The 19399-nt window shown below is 41.7% G+C and overlaps 1 protein-coding gene across 1 annotated transcript; it reads left to right on the top strand.

Annotated features, from left to right (window-relative positions):
* LOC145061167 (uncharacterized) lies at positions 1-579 on the top strand. The gene has a single exon (XM_079008567.1). The coding sequence runs from the start codon at positions 1-3 to the stop codon at positions 577-579; it is 579 nt and encodes a 192-aa protein (XP_078864693.1).
* The last annotated feature ends 18820 nt before the right edge of the window (positions 580-19399 follow it).

Below are 19399 nucleotides of genomic sequence, written 5' to 3'. Positions count from 1 at the left end.
ATGGAAGGGTTGAATATTGCAATAAAGGAAGCTGTGGCCAAAGGTGTCTTTCAAGGTATATCTATTCCAAATTCTGATATAAAAGTATCACATCTATTCTACACGGATGATGCCCTTTTCATTGGCGACTGGTCTAGTCAAAATATTAAAAACCTTGCAAGAATTCTTAAGTGCTTCCAAGTGTCTTCCAACTTAAGGGTTAACTTTAATAAATCGACAGTTTTTGGCATATGTGTTAATGCTCAAGAGGTTGAAAATGGAGCATTACTGTTAGGATGTGAGCCTAGTGCAATACCATTCCCTTACCTTGGGATGCCAGTGGGGAGGCATATGAACAGGAAAATCTCCTGGAACTTGATACTTGAAAAATTTAGAAATAAACTTTCTGGATGGAAGGCAAAGACCTTGAGTTTTGGTGGGAGGATGACTCTAGCAAAGGCAGTTTTGGGTAATCTCCCCACATTTTATTTATCATTGTTTGCTGCTCCATCGGGGGTTATTGAGGCTTTAGAGAAAATCAGGAGAAATTTCATTTGGGGAGGTCCAGAAAATGAATCAAAAATTAAGTGGGTGGCCTAGTATAGAGTTATAGCTCCTAAGGAGGTGGGTGGCTTAGGCCTTGGTGCCATAAAAGCATTGAACCTAGCTTTATTAGCAAAATGGAAACGGAGAATTATCAATGAAGGCGACTCCTTATGGGTTAAGATCATAAAGGGTCTACACAGTCTTGATATTATTCAGCCTAATCGAATATCTTCTAGGTACCTAAGTGGAGTTTGGCGGAACATTGATAAATGTAAAAGTTCTCTGTGTAAATTTTCCATTCCAGACACGAAAGTGATTCGGTGGAAACAGGTGGATACGGGATGGGATTCAGACTTTGTGTTTGAGGGGAAATTTAGAGTCGTTGCTCTAAGAGGAAGGATCGAGCGGGCAAGCCACTAGATACCTGATGGATCCTTCATGTGGTGCAACTGGATCCCGTTAAAAGTAAGCTGTTTTGTGTGGAGAGCAAGGTTGGATCAGATTCCATCAGTGAACGCCCTTATTACGTGAGGATTACATATATATACAAACTTTAAACTGCAGTGCTTGTATATATCTGATACGGAGTCCACAGATCATATGCTGGTCATTTGCCCGTTCGCATTTGCAATTTGGAACCAGATTTGGAATTGGTGTGGTATCATGCCTCGCCAATAATCCAGTATTTAGGAGATCTTAAACTTTGCAGCAGAGTGCAGACATCCCCCAAAAAAGAGGAGAACAATTAACGCAGTCATTTTTGGTACATTATGGTGTATGTGGAAAGCAAGAAATGATAGAATCTTCAACTTAAAATTTATCAACCCGGATATGGTGTTTGAAGGAGTAAAATCCATGGTTTATGCATGGATTAAACATAGATATGGGAAAGGAAATTTTATATGGGGTGAATGGACAAAATCCCCTTTCTTTTTTATGTAATGTAATGTAATATGTGACTCTCACTAGTGACTTGCTAGTGAGTATCTTATAATAAAATTGTCGGTTCCAAAAAAAATTTGTGGCAACCAAGCATGTTTTCCTTTTTCAATATATTGTAATGCACCTTTTAATTCCATATTTGGTTAATGTATACAAAACTCTAGCTAAGATATCAAGTGTGTAACACCGGCATGACCGATTCATTGATTTTCAATGTCCGGGGCGTGATATTAAATTAATGTCCTTATATATAAAAAAATGTTATATAACAAAACTGAAATAAATTTTATAGTCAAACTAAATCAAGGTTATTCAAACAAAAACCTACAAAAATTGATTTAAAACAATGCCTCTATGCAATCTCTTATTTTATGATAATAAAGACTTAACAGATTTTAACTTTCCATACTTAAAACTGTGAATCTGTATAATCATTAATGAGTGATGGTCCTTCAGAGATATAATTTAATAACTCTAATTTCACAAAAAACTTCTTTTCGGGGAAGCAACTGTGTGCCCACAACAAAATATTATATGCTACTAACTTTTTGAGAAACATGTACATTTCCTTTGCAAACTCCATAATTTGAAGAGTTGTCTGAAGGAGTTCACATTTTTATGCTTCATCCAACACCATTTCCTGCAAAACTTTACAATTCAATAAATAAATCTTGTGCATCATTATCAAATTCATCACCTCTAACTAAATTCATATTTAAAAATCCATGTAACTTATTAGTAAGATGTTTTATTTTTCTATTTTGAGCACCCAATACTAGTTTAGTAAGAAGCATTTCTTAAGAAAAAAAAATTTCAAGTAAAAAAGATAGAGTAGAAGCGAAAAAGGATACAATTGACTATCCATAACCACAACCAAACACAAAAACAAAAAATGGTATCAAAATTTCATAATTAACATTTCATATTTTCATTAATTAAATTAACATCAAAATTTCAAAATTTTGATACATTATATTTTCATAAATTAAAACAACTAATCAGATTATTTAGAAAAGCCACATCATATTATACATAAATAAAAAACACATCTGTTTTTCAAAATCAGAATTCAGATACTAAAATTTACATATCATATTTTCAGATATAAGATACATCAGAATTTTAGAAATTAAAATAACTTATCAGATTTTGACCATACATCAAGTTTTCATATACCTCAGATTAATCAGAAATTAAAAACACACCAGGTATTTAAAATCATAATTCACATATCAGAATTTCAAAATCAGATTTACATATCTACATTTAAAAATTGGAATTTACATATAAAATTTAACATACATTAGAGTAATAAAAAGGGTTTAGGTCATTTTTGGTCACTTAACTTTTGGTTTTGTTCTCATTTGGTCACTTAACTCTTTTTAAGTTTTAAAAGGTCATCAAACTGTTGCCTTTGTGCTTATTTAGTCACTAAATTTTTAAATTTTTTTTAAAAGTTTGGTGATTAAATGAGCAAATTTTTAAAAGTTAGGTGACTAAATGAGCGCAAACCTAAAAGTTAAGTGACTAAATGTGACCAAACCAAAAGTTAAGTGACTAAACGAGAATAAAGTCAAAAGTTTGATGACCTTTTAAAACTTAAAAATAGTTAAGTGACCAAATGAGCACAAAACCAAAAGTTAAGTTACCAAAAATGACCTAAACCCTAATAAAAAATCAGAAAAATAATTACATCATGAATTTAAGAAAATCTTATTTCAGAAAACCTTATAAAAGTCACAAGAAATTGAAGAAAAAAATTACCTCGAAAACTAATGAATCTTATAGTAGGTCTGGATCGATAAAACTACAACTTTGATCAACAATTTCACTTCACCGGTAAGGTTTATACGAATACTGAAATTTCAGAAATATTCATAAATCATCACTATCAAAATTTTGCAACTTCATGTAGATTATGCAAGAAATTTCAAACATTAAAAAGTACTTACTGGATTAAGATATTAGGAGGGCCAATTAACTCAATCACCCTGTTAAGACCGATAATAAATATAGTACATTGGAGGCTCTTTTGAAACTTCAGAAAGAAGAAAATTAGTGGAAGCAAATGAGTAAGGATGAGAGAAAAGAACCATGAGTTTACTTTATACTAGATCAAGATTTTTAAATTTAATCACCGATCATCTTTCGCAGAACCAGACGCCTCATCTTCTGCATCTTCATTTATTAGGCGTGACTGTTTTTTAGATCAAGATTTAAGAAGTCCGAAGTTTGATAAATCAAATTTTTGATTGACGCCTAATTGGGTCTTGACACTAACGCTTCCGGACGCCCTGATGGACTAAACCTGCTACTGGATGGAATTTGGCCCAAATATTACAATACCAATAACAAACCACGAAAAATTGATGCCTCATTAAAATTTGCTACCCTGGGCCATGGCATAGCTTGTCCTGGGCTTGGGCCGGCCCTAAAGACGGAGTAGAATGGCCTTCCATGCGATCCAACCAATGTGAGTTACATGGGTGTGTTGGCCTATAATATGTTCATAAGGTGTATTAGAAGGGAGTGTATATATATATATATATATATATATATATATATATATATATATATATATAGTTTTAGATATTTTATAGTTTTAGATTAACATTTGAGAAGTAACACACCGTAAGATTTGAGTTTCTTTATATGGGCTTTCAACATGCAATGATAATTTATAGTTTTAGATATATTGCCTTGTGTTATATTGTAACGATATGAATTTCCAAAGTAAATTTTCATTTTTAAATTATACTTTTAATCATAAAACAATATCAAAACATAATATATCCAATGTCATCATCACAAAACAATTCCCAGAATCTTAAAACATAATCTCTATGAGTGTGTACGGATCATATCGGCGCCTTCCCGCGATCCTCGCTAGTACCTGAAACACATAACACAACAACTGTAAACATAAATGCTTAGTGAGTTCCCCAAAATACCACATACAACACATATGCCTTTCCAGGCCATAACTCTGTGGGACCTTCCGGTCCAAGTGTCTCAGGGGACTTCTGTCCCAAATCCCGGTAAACCTTCTGGTCCTACCTGTATCGACCTTCCGGTCTGTAACCTCCCGACCTTCCGGTCCATATCATCTTAACCTTCCGGTCCTTATCATACATAACATACATAACACATACATATCACATAACAACATAAAACACATACATCTCATAGCATGTAAGACCTTCCGGTCACACATAGGTACCCTTCCAGGTAGAGTATAGTGAGAAGACTCACCTCGAATGAAGTCGGATAAACTCTCATGCTCAACGTCCCGACCTAGCCTCCTCCTATCATTCAAATAACATTCCCAATCAATACTCGCTCATAGTCTCATCCCTAAGGATCGGGTAGAAGACCATTCTACCCCTCTTTGAATTCTCTTGAATCAGCCTTGACCAAAACCCTAAGGTCAACTAAAGTCAACATTCAGCTTTGACCCGACTCGTCGAGTACACATGGGCGACTCGGCGAGTCCATGTGGGTCCTCTGAATCCTTCTACCATCTCTTGGCACGTCGAGTCATCCCTTCACTCGACAGATCACGCCTGCCACGAATCGCGGGGCAACCCCGACTCGACTCGCTGAGTCTACTTATGAACTCAGCGAGTTGCCTCCATGCTTACACTCAAAAGACCTTTTGAGGTCAGATCTGCTTCTCTAACCTGTAGATCTGACCTTCCCAAGCATGATAATCACGTAAAGGTTCGAACTTTAGGCCCATACATCACACTATCATCTCTATATGCCAAAATAACCCTCAATATGATAACCTAGGCCCCAAAACTCATAAAGGTTTGCATAAAGCTGAAGAATAGGGACTCTCTGGACCTCTCAAGGTCCAGATCTGATAATATTGTCACAAGGGGACACCACACACACTAGATATCTTACCAAAAGGGAAGAGAAGAAACCTTAGATTCATGAAATCTATTACTCAATGAAGATGGACAAGAATCCTTACCTCCCACAGCAACTCTGAACGAAATAATGGAAGATTTGAGTCCCACAAGTCAGCCTAGCTCGGAATCCTTCCTTCCCTTTGCTAAAACACACCAAAGAATGATGAATTAGCCTTCCTCTTACACCACAAGCTTTCTTTTTGCTCTCTAGGGGTTTTCAAGGGTGAAGTGGCCGCAAATGAAGGCCATAAAGGCCTTTAATTAGGGCACAGGCACCGAGATTTAGGGTTTCTGCCGCCAGCACAGACTCGTCGAGTCACCAAGCCGACTCGTCGAGTCCAATCATTAATCCAGTCAGCAAATTGGGATCCTACTCGACGAGTCTAGGTGCCAACTCGTCGAGTACTTCTCTCTAACTCACAATAAATGAACAATATAGAATACCTGGGAATCCGGATGTTACATATATTTTCATATTATAAGGGTATTATAGTACGTGCACATTTAATACCACATCGATAGAAAATGAGAATGAAGCAATTAGTATAAGGGTCTGGATACATTTCCTATTATGCCATATTTCAATTAAACCTGAAGTTCGTAATCCGATGAGGAATCTATGGTTAAGAGTGCTCAAGTGGGAGAATTTAGGATGGGTGATCTCCTTTGGAAGTTCTCTTTGGGTTCCTCCAAAGTGCATAATATATTTCTATTTATTTCTAGAGATGATAAATGATATTAGATCCATGTAATGAGTTGATGAGTTTGATGGGGATGTCCTACATCATTGGGGGGTGGGGGAGGTTAAATGGGTGCACCTCTAATCCAATATCGGATGGAAAGGAAAACAAAGCACTCCTTATAAAGGTGTGGGTACCTTTGCTATCAAGATGTATTTTAAAAGCATGATCACCTTATAAAGTTCTCCTTTTTGGGTGCCTCAAAAGCTGTCACACCCCGCTAAAACAGAAACACGAGGCATGGTAGTATAAAGGGTTTCATAGAAAAAGTTAAAAGACAACACCAACCATAGTATTAAAAATCATTACAATTTTACAATGGGTTTGAACAACTTTTACGTAACAATGTAATTTTCAGAACAAATTTTTCATTTTTCAACAACAAAATTTATATAAAAATATTCTCAAAAGTATTCAACCATAGTTATCAAAACATAACATATCCCAAGATCACAAAAACAAATCCCTCCTCTAGTGTGTACGAGTCACGCCGGCGCCTTCCTACGGTCCTCGCTAGTACCTGAAACACATAACACAACAACTATAAGCATAATTGCTTAGTGAGTTACCTAATATACCACATACAACACATACGAAACTCGAGACTACGGTACGACCCTCCGGTTGATGTGTCTTAGTGGAACCCTCCAGTCTCGTAGTTCGTTGGGGCCTCCGACCCGGTCTGAATCGTTGGACCCTCTGGTCCGGTCTGTATCGTTGGACCTTCTGGTCTGGTCTATACAATCATATAACATGCAAATATCACATAGCACATAGATTCACATAATCTCATACATAACACATAAGACACTCCGGTCCACATAAATACCACTCTAGGTAACTTATAGTGAGAAGACTCACCTCGTGTAGCTCGGTAACTCGTAAATCTCAGAAATCTCGGACTCCGTAGGAATAAGATCTAGCCTCCGCCTAATCATATGAAATAACACTCAACATCAACACATTTCCCTAGGCTAGACCATTCCCTCTAATCACTCTCAGGAAGGTAAAAGACCATTTTACCCCTTGGCTCAATTACACTAAAGTTGACCAAACCCTAAAAGTCAACAAAAGTCAACCCCCCGGGTTACGTTGCGTGTACCAAACGTGTACACTGGGCGTACCCAGAGCCTTAACAGAAACGGGGTGCGCAGCTGCTTACGCCGCGTGTACTGGGATTACGCCCAACGTAATGCCTAGTTTCCTTATCCATCTCATTCAGGTCTTAATCAGTTAAGACTTGCATCCAAACTTCAGATCTGACTCCTCTAATGTGACTTAATCCATAAAGTTGAAACCTTTAAGCCTTTGCATGGCTGTAAAGGTCACTTTGTGCTCAAAACACTTATCCTCTTTCCATAATGAGACTATAACTCATGCATGACACAAGATCCACCTCCAAGACTAGATTTTTATGACTCCTCAATACATTATACACTAGAAAAGGTTAGATCTAAGCTTATGGAGACTCTTTGCACATAAAGTCTCCAACTTTGAACCAAAAACCCTAAAAATGGTCCAAAAAGCAAAACTTATGAAGAACAAGGAAAGCTTTGAGCTTTTTACCTCAGAAAGGATCTCCAACCACTATAGAACTCGGATCTACACTTGTTTTTCAACTTCTAGCTCCAACAATGGCTCTTTCTTCTCCTTCTTTACCTTGAAAAGAAAACTTCAGTACGCCCAGCATACTCACTAATCCACCATACAACTTTGAGGGATTAATATGCCAACTCTCCAAAATAAAAGGGGTCATAAGCTTACCTGGAGTTCGGGCTGTTACAATTCTCCCCTACTAGAACCAGACTTCGCCCTCGAAGTCTCATGCTGCGAACAACTCCGGATGCTACTCCCGCATCTCCAACTCTGGCTCCCAGGTCAGCTCGGACCCTTTCCGATGTTGCCACTGGACCTGAACCAGGGGTACTTCCTTGTTCCTCAGAACCTTGATCCTCCGATCCAAGTTTGCGATCGGCTTCTCAGCATAATTTAGACTTGCGTCCACCTGGATATCCTCTAAGGGTACTACTGCCGACTCATCGGCAATACACTTCCTCAGCTGCGACACGTGGAAGGTATCATGAATCTGGTCCAACTCCGCAGGTAGCTCCAAGCGATACGCTACCTTGCCCACCCTCGCGATTACTCTAAACGGCCCAATATACTGGGGTCCCAACTTGCCCCTCTTCCTGAATCGGATCACTCCTTTCCAAGGAGATACCTTTAGGAGCACGATATCACCGACCTGGAACTCAAGTTCGGATCGTCGCCTATCTGCATAACTTTTCTGGCGACTCTGAGCGGTTAACAACCTATGTCTAAATTGATGTATCTGCTCTGTCGTCTGAAGCACTATCTCTGTACTACCCATCACACGCTGCCCTACCTCGCCCCGGCAAACGGGGGTACGACACCTCCTTCCATACAACAACTCAAAAGGTGGCATACCAATGCTCGAGTGATGGCTGTTGTTATAGGAAGACTCAGCTAAGGGCAAATACGTGTCCCAACTCCCGCCAAAGTCCAATACACATGCCCGAAGCATGTCCTCGAGCGTCTGAATCGTCCGCTCGCTTTGCCCGTCGGTCTGTGGGTGGTACGCGGTACTAAAATGCAGTCTCGTACCCAATTCCTCATGAAATTTCTTCCAAAATCTGGAAGTGAAACACACATCTCGATCTGAGACAATCGAGATCTGTACTCCATGCTGCGATACCATCTCCTTCACGTACAATTTTGCCAGCGTCTCCGCATAAGAGCTCTCACTGATGGTAAGGAAATGAGCGCTGTTCGTCAACCTGTCCACAATCACCCAAATTGCATCGACACCCCTAGCAGTCCTTGGCTATTTGGTGATAAAATCCATGGTAATCTGTTCCTACTTGCACTTAGGAATCTCTAACGGCTGTAACTTACCATGCGGGCGCTGGTGTTCGGCCTGAACCTTGCGACAGGTCAAGCGCCTCTCTACGAACCATGCAACATCCCTTTTCATACAGGGCCACCAATACTCATTCTTCAGGTCCAAATACATTTTAGTGGCCCCGGGGTGGATCAAGAACTTCAATCTATGCGCCTCCTCTATCAAGACGGTAAACGTTACGCCCACAAACGGTACCCAAACCCGACCCTGGAAGGTCATAAGCCGTCAACTATCGGTAACAAACTTCGATACCTTCCCGATCACTCGCTCTCTCTCTTGTGGTTCTCCGATCTCATGGCCTCCGCTTGGGCCCCTCGAATGGTGTCCCATACCGGAGTCATCACTGTCAATCTCATGCAAATATCTCGTATCGGGGCGCCCTCCGTCCTACGGCTTAGGGCATCAGCTACAACATTAGCCTTGCCCGGGTGGTACAGGATCTCACAATCATAATCCTTTACTACATCCAACCATCTCCTCTGGCGCATATTCAGGTTGGGCTGATCCATCAAATACTTCAAGCTCTTGTGGTCCGTGTATATCATACACCGAACCCCATACAAATAGTGATGCCAGATCTTGAGGGCGAACACTACAGCCCCTAATTCCAGATCATGAGTGGGATACCTCGACTCATGACGCTTTAGCTGTCTCGATGCATATCCTCCCCTCCGGAAGGGCCGACACCGGGGCTTCGCATAATCTCTGGCGAAGTGTCTCGAACGAGGTCTGCTGCTCCGGACCCAAAGAAAAAGTGACACCCTTCCGGGTCAACTTGGTGAGTGGCACGACAATCTTGGAGAAATCCCTGATAAATCTCCTATAATAGCCTGCTAACCGTAAGAAACTCTAGATCTCAGTAGGTGACCTCGGCACCTCCCAACTCATCACAGCCTCAATCTTGGCCGGATCGACTAATATCCCCTGCTGATTAACGAGATGCCCTAGGAACTGGACCTCCCATAACCAAAAATCACACTTGGAGAATTTGGCGTAAAGCCTCTCCGATCTCAGAACTATGAGGATTTCCTTCAAATGCTCCTCATGCTGCTCTCTGGATTTTGAATATACCAAGATATCATCGATGAAAACAATCACCGATAGATCCAACATCGGCCTGCACACCCGGTTCATGGGATCCATGAACGCTGCTGGTGCATTGGTGAGCCCGAATGGCATCACCACGAACTCGTAATGCCCGTAACGAGTTATGAACGCTGTCTTCTGGATGTCCTCATCCCGCACCCTCATCTGGTGATATCCCGACCTCAAGTCTATCTTGGAGAACCAAGACGCCCCCTGCAACTGATCAAACAGATCGTCAATCCTCGGTAACGGATAACGGTTCTTGACCGTCAACTTGTTCAACTCCCGGTAATCGATACACATCCGGTGTGAACCATCCTTCTTCTTGACAAAAAGGATCGGCGCTCCCCAAGGTGAGCTACTCGGTCTAATAAACCCCTTTCCCAACAGCTCCTGAAGCTGCGAGGATAACTCCTACATCTCGGACGGCGCAAGGAGATAGGGTGCCTTGGCGATAGATGCCGCCCCTGGCACCAAGTCGATACGAAACTCCACCTGCCTCTCGGGAGGCACGCCCGGCAACTCCTCAGGGAAAATGTTAGGGAACTCCCGCACAATTGGGACCTCATCAATCGAACTTGGCTTCCCAGCGGCCACTCGCGTGTCCGTCACATAGGCCACGAATCCTCTACAGCCCTGCTATAAACTCTGTCTCACCCTAGCAGCTGAACAAAATGCTGACTCAGGACGGGTACCCTCTCCGTACACCTTAAGTACTCCCCCACTAGGGTCTCGTATCGTTACCAACTGACGCTCGCAGTCTATAAAAGCTCTAAATCGGCTCAACCAATCCATGCCTACTATAACACACACATCCCCCATCACAATCGGGACCAGATCTATCAGGAATTCCACACCGAAGATCTCAAGGATACATCCTCGAATCACATCCGTGGCATACACTGCTCGCTCGTTAGCTATAGAAACTCGCAGAGGTCGACTCAAGGCCTCTCGACAAATACTAATATGGCGACTGAAGGCTAATGACACAAAAGATCGACTCGCTCCCGAGTTAAATAACACTAAGGCAGGTACAAAATTCACAAGAAAAGTACCTACGCATAACATAATATAAGCATAATATCTCAGACTTAAATAAAAAGAGAGAAGAATACACACCGGCCACAACGTCGGGTGCTGCGCGGACCTCCTCCGCTGTCAACTGAAAGGCCCTCCCACGAGCCTTTGGCGCCTCGGCCTTCACTGGCCGAACCTCAGTAGCCCCGGTTGCAGGCACAGATCCCTGCTGAAGCTGAGGACACTCGGCCTTCTGATGGCCGGGTTGCAATGGAAGTAAACCGAAAATCCCTTGGGGCAATCCCTCGCGATATGCCCCTCCTTCCCGCACTTGTAGCATCCTCCTTCCCGACACGACCCCTCGTGACTCTTGCCGCACTTCCCACAAGTGAGGCCCTTCGCGCTCCCAGATCTTGAATCAGCGGGCTTAGCTCGCTTGGCTGCCGGCTGAGACTGAGCCGACGGCCGATCCATCCTCTGGGACTCGGCCTCCTCCCTGTCCTGAGTCTCCAACTCGATCTCCCTCTTCTGGGTATTTGCTTGGAGCTCAGAAAATCTCCGGTAAGTCGAGTTCGCCACGAACTCCCGAATATCTCTCCTCAGAACACTCAGATACCGGCTCATGCGAGCCTACTCAGTAGACACCTGCTCAAGGCAAAACATCACCCTCTCGTGAAACTTCCTGGTAATGAGTGTAACAGAATCAGTACCATGCTTGAGGGTCAAGAACTCATGAATCAATCGTTCCCTCTCCACCGGGGGAACATACTCGTCTCTGAACATGGCGGTGAACCTTTCCCTGGTCACCTTAGAAATCTCTGCCAGAGTGAAGCTCGCCGTCACGAACTTCCACCAATCCTTCGCTCCTAAGCGGAGCTAGTTTAGAGCGAACCACACCCTCAAGTGTTCTGGACAAGAACACGTATAGAAACATCCCTTAATGTCAGAGATCCATCTCATCGCAGCAATCGGGTCCTGCGTCCCATCGAACTCTGGTGGCTTTGTGTTGCTGAACTCCCGAAACAACAACGAGTCACCTCCCTGAGGTCTGGCAGCAGCCACAACAGCAGTAGCTGCAACAGCGGCAACCTCAGTCACCGCTGCATACCGCTCATCAAAGGTCTCAACCAGTGTGGTCTTGATGTCCCCGAACATCTTTGGAATATCAGCCCGGATGGCAGCAGCCACCTCCTCATGAATCAAACGATGGATCTCCTCGTCACTGACCCCACTGCTCTTAGGTGTGTGTCGTGTCCCAACCATGATGCCTCTAAAATACAACATAAAAAATATCAGAGACTCGATCGAGCATACTCGCACTCGATAATGCAACCCTACTCATCCTCCAATACCCAAAGGATTCTTACTTAGGCTGCTTACTGATCCGGTGTCTTCAGTAGTATGGGCCTTATACTACTGACCACACCGTATCAGCATTCACCCCAAGTCCTCCTCCGTTGATCCCGGATCGCAAGTACTCTACTCTAGCTATGCATTGGCTACGCTCCGATAGACCTCTCATTAGCTCCTAACTGCTATCTACTCGCTCTCAAGGCATCTCATAGCAGTAAAAATCTCCTAAGCTAAGCCATCACAAATCAGGCCACTCTAGTCCTAATATGAATACCTAGCCGACTCTAGCATGCATAACATAAGATAGCATATCTCATAACACATAATGTAAGGGTATTTTGGGGATTCACCATTCGGGCGCTGGCTGACCATACACACTGCTCTGCTTTGTTTGTTTCAAAACTCTTTGCTCTTTCAAAAAATTTAGTTTTTATTGTTGAAAATTTCTCAAATCCTCAGTTTGAGTTCAGATACGCCCAAAGGTGCATCCGAATCCCTCAAACCAAGGCTCTGATACCAACTTGTAACAACGGAATTTTGAAAACAAATTTTTCATTTTTCAACAACCAAATTATATAAAAATATTCTCAAAAGTATTCAACCATAGTTATCAAAACATAATGTATCCCAAGATCACAAAAACAAATCCCTCGTCTAGTGTGTACGAGTCACGCCGGCGCCTTCCCACGGTCCTCGCTAGTACCTGAAACATATAACACAACAATTGTAAGCATAATTGGTTAGTGATGTCACACCCCCAAACCAGAATGGCGGAAACATTCGGGGGTGGGTGACTTCACATAGTACCATACCAATTGAATATTGTAAAGAAAGCAACAGAACCATCATATATATAACAAAAAGTACATTGTTGCATAATACATGTTTCCAAAAGAATATAAAAATATGATGATTTAAAATGTTTTAATAATAGACGCCTTAGCGTTCCTTCTTCAAAAGCTGGTGGTTACCTGTATTACAGATTTCCAGAGAAATACAAGTAGTTTCGAAAAGTGTCAACAATAAAGTTGGTGAGTTCATAAGTGTTTTTGTACTGAAAAAGTATGTCTTTTTTGGAAGAAAACAGATAAATGTGATTTCCAGAAAATCCAATATTTTCCACATATAGTTTGAAAAAGTCCCAAAAGTTGGAGGGCGTTAGTATTTTTCGTACCTAAATGATAAAGGTGAATTTATACTCAAAATAATGTAAATACTGAATGCATTCATGAGTCTCGTAAATCAAGCTTATTTTTATACTTCCGTGTGAGTCTTATAACCATGCTATTGACACAAACTGCCTGTAACAACATTCTTCAGGTGTTGTAGTGTTATGACATTTGTCACCCCAGACCTGTCGGTCTAACTGTAGCTAACAATTTAGGTGCAGGATTGTCAATCCCGTATAGATCTATACACAAGTATCACGCTTTCCCTCCAAGAGATTATGGTTTATAATACAGGACTTGAAATGCATACTTGAGAGTACGTTGAAGTTTGAATATTTCACAACACTTAGTATAACTAGATTTACGAAAAGAAAATCTTTATTTCACTTCAGATGAAAGTATTTCATTTTTCAAGATGTTTACGTAAGAATGTATGAATAACTTGCAAACTATACCCATTATAGTTTTTCTGAAAGTGTGTTCCACTTGGTGATAATAACTCAATGAAATACTAACTTTTCATGCAAAGTAAAATGTTGATATCCAATAATGATAATATAGAAGTTGTATTTAAATCCATATAAACCGATACGTTTTCTTGTATTGCACTATTATTCCCCCCCCCCCTAAAACATGAAAATACGTGAAAAGTAGGGGTATGAACTCACTTGTTTTGTTTGAAGAGAGTGAGACTAGAATCGAGCAGAACTTCAACTACGGAAAGCTGCGTCTTCGAGCTTCTCGGGGATCTCAGTAGCGTAGAACTTTCGTCGGGGCTCGAGTATGGAACTGAGGGTGTCAGGATGGCCTCTGGAGCTCACAAGTGAGTGAAAGTGAGAGAGAGTTTGAGAAAAGTGTGCCAAAACCCGGAGCTGATGCCCTCTATTTGTAGGGTTGAAAGTGGGAGTACGCTGGGCGTAATATCGGAGTACGCTGGGCGTATGCGTTACACTGGGCAGACTTTGGTTACGCTGGGCGTTCGTATGCATCATGGCTTATGACTCAAGTCTAGCTAAGCGTAGAGTCTGCTAGCCGATGGGACTCGACACTGCACCTGAGTACGTTGGGCGTACTCTTAATTTACGCTGGGCATAATTCGGGTTTCAAACTTCTAAATTCCGTAACTTTCGCGTACGGACTCCGTTTTTCGCGTTCTTTATATCCACGCGTAGGTGAGACTATACTCTACAACTTTCATTTAGACTCCGTCGGCTAGTTTTGAATTTATTTTTAATATTATGTTTTTAGTAGGCTGGGACTGCTAAAATCCGTTAAAAATTTGTGACTTCTTTATCCGACGTCTGTTTTCGTCTATCCTTTTACCATCGTACTCCTGTTGTGGAGACCTTCAATTCTCGTTTAGGTTGCGTTAGCTAAAAATCGTTCAATCTTTAATTTGAGTTTTTAGCTCTCTACTGCTGTTACGAAACTTAGAAAATACATAACTTTTTCATACGAGGTCCAATTTGGGCGATCTTTTTATGCACGTTCACGATTTAACGTAATCTATGACTTTTGTTTAGATACCTAAGGCTGAAATGCATTATATTGGAATTTCAATTTTTACGTTTAATAATGTTTTATTGGGTGTGTCGTGAATATTTTGAGTGGTCATAATCTTTTCATTATAACTCGGTTTTGAGCGTTCTTTATGTTTTTAGAAACCTTTGTACGATATCTAACATTTGATGCATCCCAAATTTAGATTTTTGAATACTTTATTTTTGAGGTTAATTTCGTTGATTCCAAATAGTTCATTATATTTTCCTTTTGATTGTTACATTGGTTTGGAAAAATATAGGGTTGTCACATCATCCCCCCGTTAGAGGGGATTTCGTCCCGAAATTTAATCTAAGACAGAGTTTACGGGTTAGGAAAAAGATGCGGGTACTTTTGTTTCATTTGATCCTCGCGTTCCCAGGTGTATTCAGGTCCTCGCTTGGCGTTCCAGCGGACCTTTACAATAGGTATGCGGCTTTGTTTAGTTCTTTTAATTTCCCGATCCATGATCTCTACTGCTTCTTCTACGAATTGGAGATTCTCATTTATTGCAATTTAGTCTAGAGGGACGATGAGGGTCTCATTGGACAAGCACTTCTTTAGGTTTAATACGTGAAAGGTAGGGTGTATGTTGTGGAGTTCCTAAGGTAATCGAAGTTTGTAAGCCACCGGACCGATCCTGGCAAGGATCTCGAATGGTCCGATGTACCTTGGGTTCAGCTTCCCACGCTTTCCAAAACATATTAATCCATTCCAGGGCGAGACTTTTTGTAGGACTCTGTCTCCAACCTGGAATTCCAAGGGTTTTCGTCTTTTATCCGCATAACTCTTTTGTCTGTCGCTTGAAGCCTTCAGTCGTTCCCAGATCTGAACAATCTTCTCCGTAGTTTCTCTGATGATCTCTGGCCCAGTGAGAGTGTTGTCTGTTGATTGTCCTCTCACTAGCTACGTGTCACCCAATTCAGCCCAACACAGAGGTGATCTGCACTTACGGCCGTAGAGGGCTTCGAACGGGGCAACCTTGATGCTAGTGTGGTAGCTATTATTGTACAAAAACTCGACCAATGGTAAATGGGTGTCCCATGCTTTGCTAAAATCGATTACGGAAGCTCTCATCATATCTTCTAGAGTTTGTATGGTTCTCTCACTCTGGCCGTCGGTTTGTGGGTGATACGCGGTACTCATGTCTAGTCTCGTTCCTAGAGATCTTTGCAGCGACTGCCAGAACCTTGAGGTGAATCTACTATCTCGGTCCGAGATAATGGATATTGGCACACCATGAAATCGTACAATCTCCCTGAGGTATGTTCTAGTTAGCTTCTCTAATTTATCCGTTTCTTTGATTGGTAGAAAGTAAGCGGATTTAGTTAACCTGTCGACGATCACCCAGATGGTGTCGAGTCCGCTTGCTGTCTTGGGTAATTTGGTTATGAAATCCATGGTTATCCGCTCCCACTTCCATTCGGGTATTTCTGGTTGTTGTAACAATCCCAAAGGCTTTTGGTATTCCACCTTGACTTTGGCGCACTTTAGACATTTGTTCACGTAGGTAGCAATTTCGACTTTCATGTTCGGCCACCAATACAGTTTCTTGAGGTCCAAATACATCTTATCGGAGCCGGGATGTATGGAGTATCGTGTCTTATGGGCTTCGTTCATGACGACTTCTCTGAATCCGCCAAACTTCGGTGTCCAGATCCGATCCATGAAGTAACGAACTCCATCATTCTTATCCATTCCCCTTAAGGCTTCCCCCGTCACATTTTTGGATTTCAATGCTTCTATTTGGGCTTCCTTGATTTGCGTGGACAGGTGTGAATGGATTGTCATAGTTAGAGACTTCACTCGGTGGCCCGAGTATTCCTTCCGGCTGAGTGCATCAGCCACCACGTTAGCCTTTCTGGGATGATATTGAATTTCGCATTCGTAATCGTTTAGTAGTTCTACCCACCGTATTTGTCTCATGTTGAGTTCCTTCTGGTTGAGGATATACTGGAGGCTTTTATGATCGGTGAAGATTGTACATTTCGTGCCGTAGAGATAGTGCGTCCATATCTTTAGACCGAAAACGACTGTTCCTAGCTCGAGATCGAGCATCGTGTAGTTTACTTCGTGCGTCTTTAGTTGTCTTAAGGCGTAGGCGATGACCTTCCCTCGCTGCATCAGAACACACCCAAGTCTTTGGTTTGACGCATCACAATAGACCACGAAGTCTTCTGTTCCTTCTTGTAAGGTTAAGATGGGCGCACTACATAATGTTGGATAAAGTGTCTAAGTCCATAACTATTTCGGGCTTGTACTTGACCCGACCCGGCATGGTCCATTTGGGTTGCATGGCACCATGCAATTGGATAGACTAAATGAGAGAAATAACACTTGGAGATTATTAATATATTATAAGTTCTAATATATTAATAATATTATTTAATTAGTTGATCAAAGAATTAATTTGGAATTAATTAAGTGATCAAAGGATAACTAATTAAATATATGGGTTGATTATGTAAATCATCCATATCTTGTATAGTGGGCTAAGAGGCTCCATGGATTATCAAGTTGGGTTCTACCCATAGGATGCTCCATGGATGCTCCATGGGAGTTACAAACCCATGGGTCATGGAAATGAAGAGTCATGACACATTAGGGTTTACATGGTGTAACCCTAGATGTGTCAACACTATATAAGGATCCCATTCTCCACCAAAATCGGCTAGAAAAAAGAAACTAGAGGGCTTGGCCGATTTTGAGAAGTGTGTGTTATCTCAAGAGTCTTTCCAAGAGCATTTGGTGTTGTGTGAAGCATTTGAGGCATCACACTTGGGGTGCTAGGCTCATAAGGTTTCAAGGAACACAAGCAACAACAAGGTAAGTTATTCTATCTATGATTCAAGTTAAAATTGTTCCCCATGTATGCTAGATAGGAATATAACCTTGGAATTCAACTTTGCATGATAATTAGACAAACATAGATCCAAGGTTATTAGGGTTGCATGTACACTTAGGAAGTGTTAGAATGCTCAAAACCCATCACATAAGGCTCGCTTTAGTGTTTGAAATGTGATGTCTTGTTTTTCTTCCCAGTCGAAGGTCACACTCTTCTGAGTTAGGGTGGTAAGTGGCTTTGCAATCTTCGAGAAGTTTTGTATGAACCTTCGGTAATACCCGACGAGTCCCAAGAATTGTCGGATTTCTGTTGGGGTCCTTGGAGTCGTCCAATTCTCTATTTCTTTGATCTTGGAAGGATCCACGTGTATCCCCTCTTTGCTTACTACATGACCTAGGAAATCTACTTCCCGAATCCAAAATTCGCACTTTGAAAATTTTGCGTATAGTTTCTCTGTCCTCAATGTTTTCAAAACTTGGCGGAGGTGTTGGCTCTGTTCTTCCTTGCTTCTTGAATAGATGAGTATATCATCTATGAACACGATCACAAATTTATCCAGGAAGGGATGACATACTCGGTTCATCAAATCCATGAACACCGCTGGTGCATTTGTCAATCCAAAGGGCATCACTACAAACTCGTAGTGACCATAGCATGTTCGGAATGCCGTTTTGGGGATGTCTCCTTCCAACACTTGCAGTTGATGATAACCAGATCTTAGATTGATCTTTGAGAAGTAGTTTTCTCCTTGTAGTTGATCGAACAAATCGTCTATGCGCGGTAGGGGATATCGGTTCTTGATCGTGAGTTTGTTCAGATCCCGGAAATCGATGCACATGCGAAAGGATCCGTCCTTCTTCTTTACGAATAGGACCGGTGCTCCCCATGGTGAGAAGCTCGGTCTGATGAAGCCTTTGCTCAACAAATCATTTAGTTGACTGGACTTCCTGCATCTCGGCCGGGGCTAGACGGTACGGCGATTTTGCTACTAGGGTAGCTTCGGGAATTAAGTCGATCCTGAACTCGACTTGGCGTTCTGGTGGGACTCCTGGAAGGTCTTCTAGGAAGACGTCTGGGAAGTTGTAGACTTCCGGAATGTCTTTAATGTCCTTCGATTCTCGTTTCTTATCTACCACGTGGGCTAGAAAGGCATGATATTCCTTGCGAAGATATTTTTGTGCTTTGACGCAGGAGATGATTTGTAAATTTGTACTGGGTTTGTTACCATAAATGACAAGAGTTTTGCCGTTTGGCAGATTGAGGCGAACGGCCCTTTCGTGACAAAGTATATCAGCATGGTGAAGGCTTAACCAATCCATACCGATGATGACATCAAAACTTCT

The sequence above is a fragment of the Lactuca serriola genome, chromosome 1 (assembly GCF_051521515.1).
Source record: "Lactuca serriola cultivar US96UC23 chromosome 1, Lser_US96UC23_V15, whole genome shotgun sequence".
In the NCBI taxonomy this organism is placed as follows: domain Eukaryota; kingdom Viridiplantae; phylum Streptophyta; class Magnoliopsida; order Asterales; family Asteraceae; genus Lactuca; species Lactuca serriola.
This window is presented reverse-complemented; position numbering and strand designations above follow the sequence as displayed.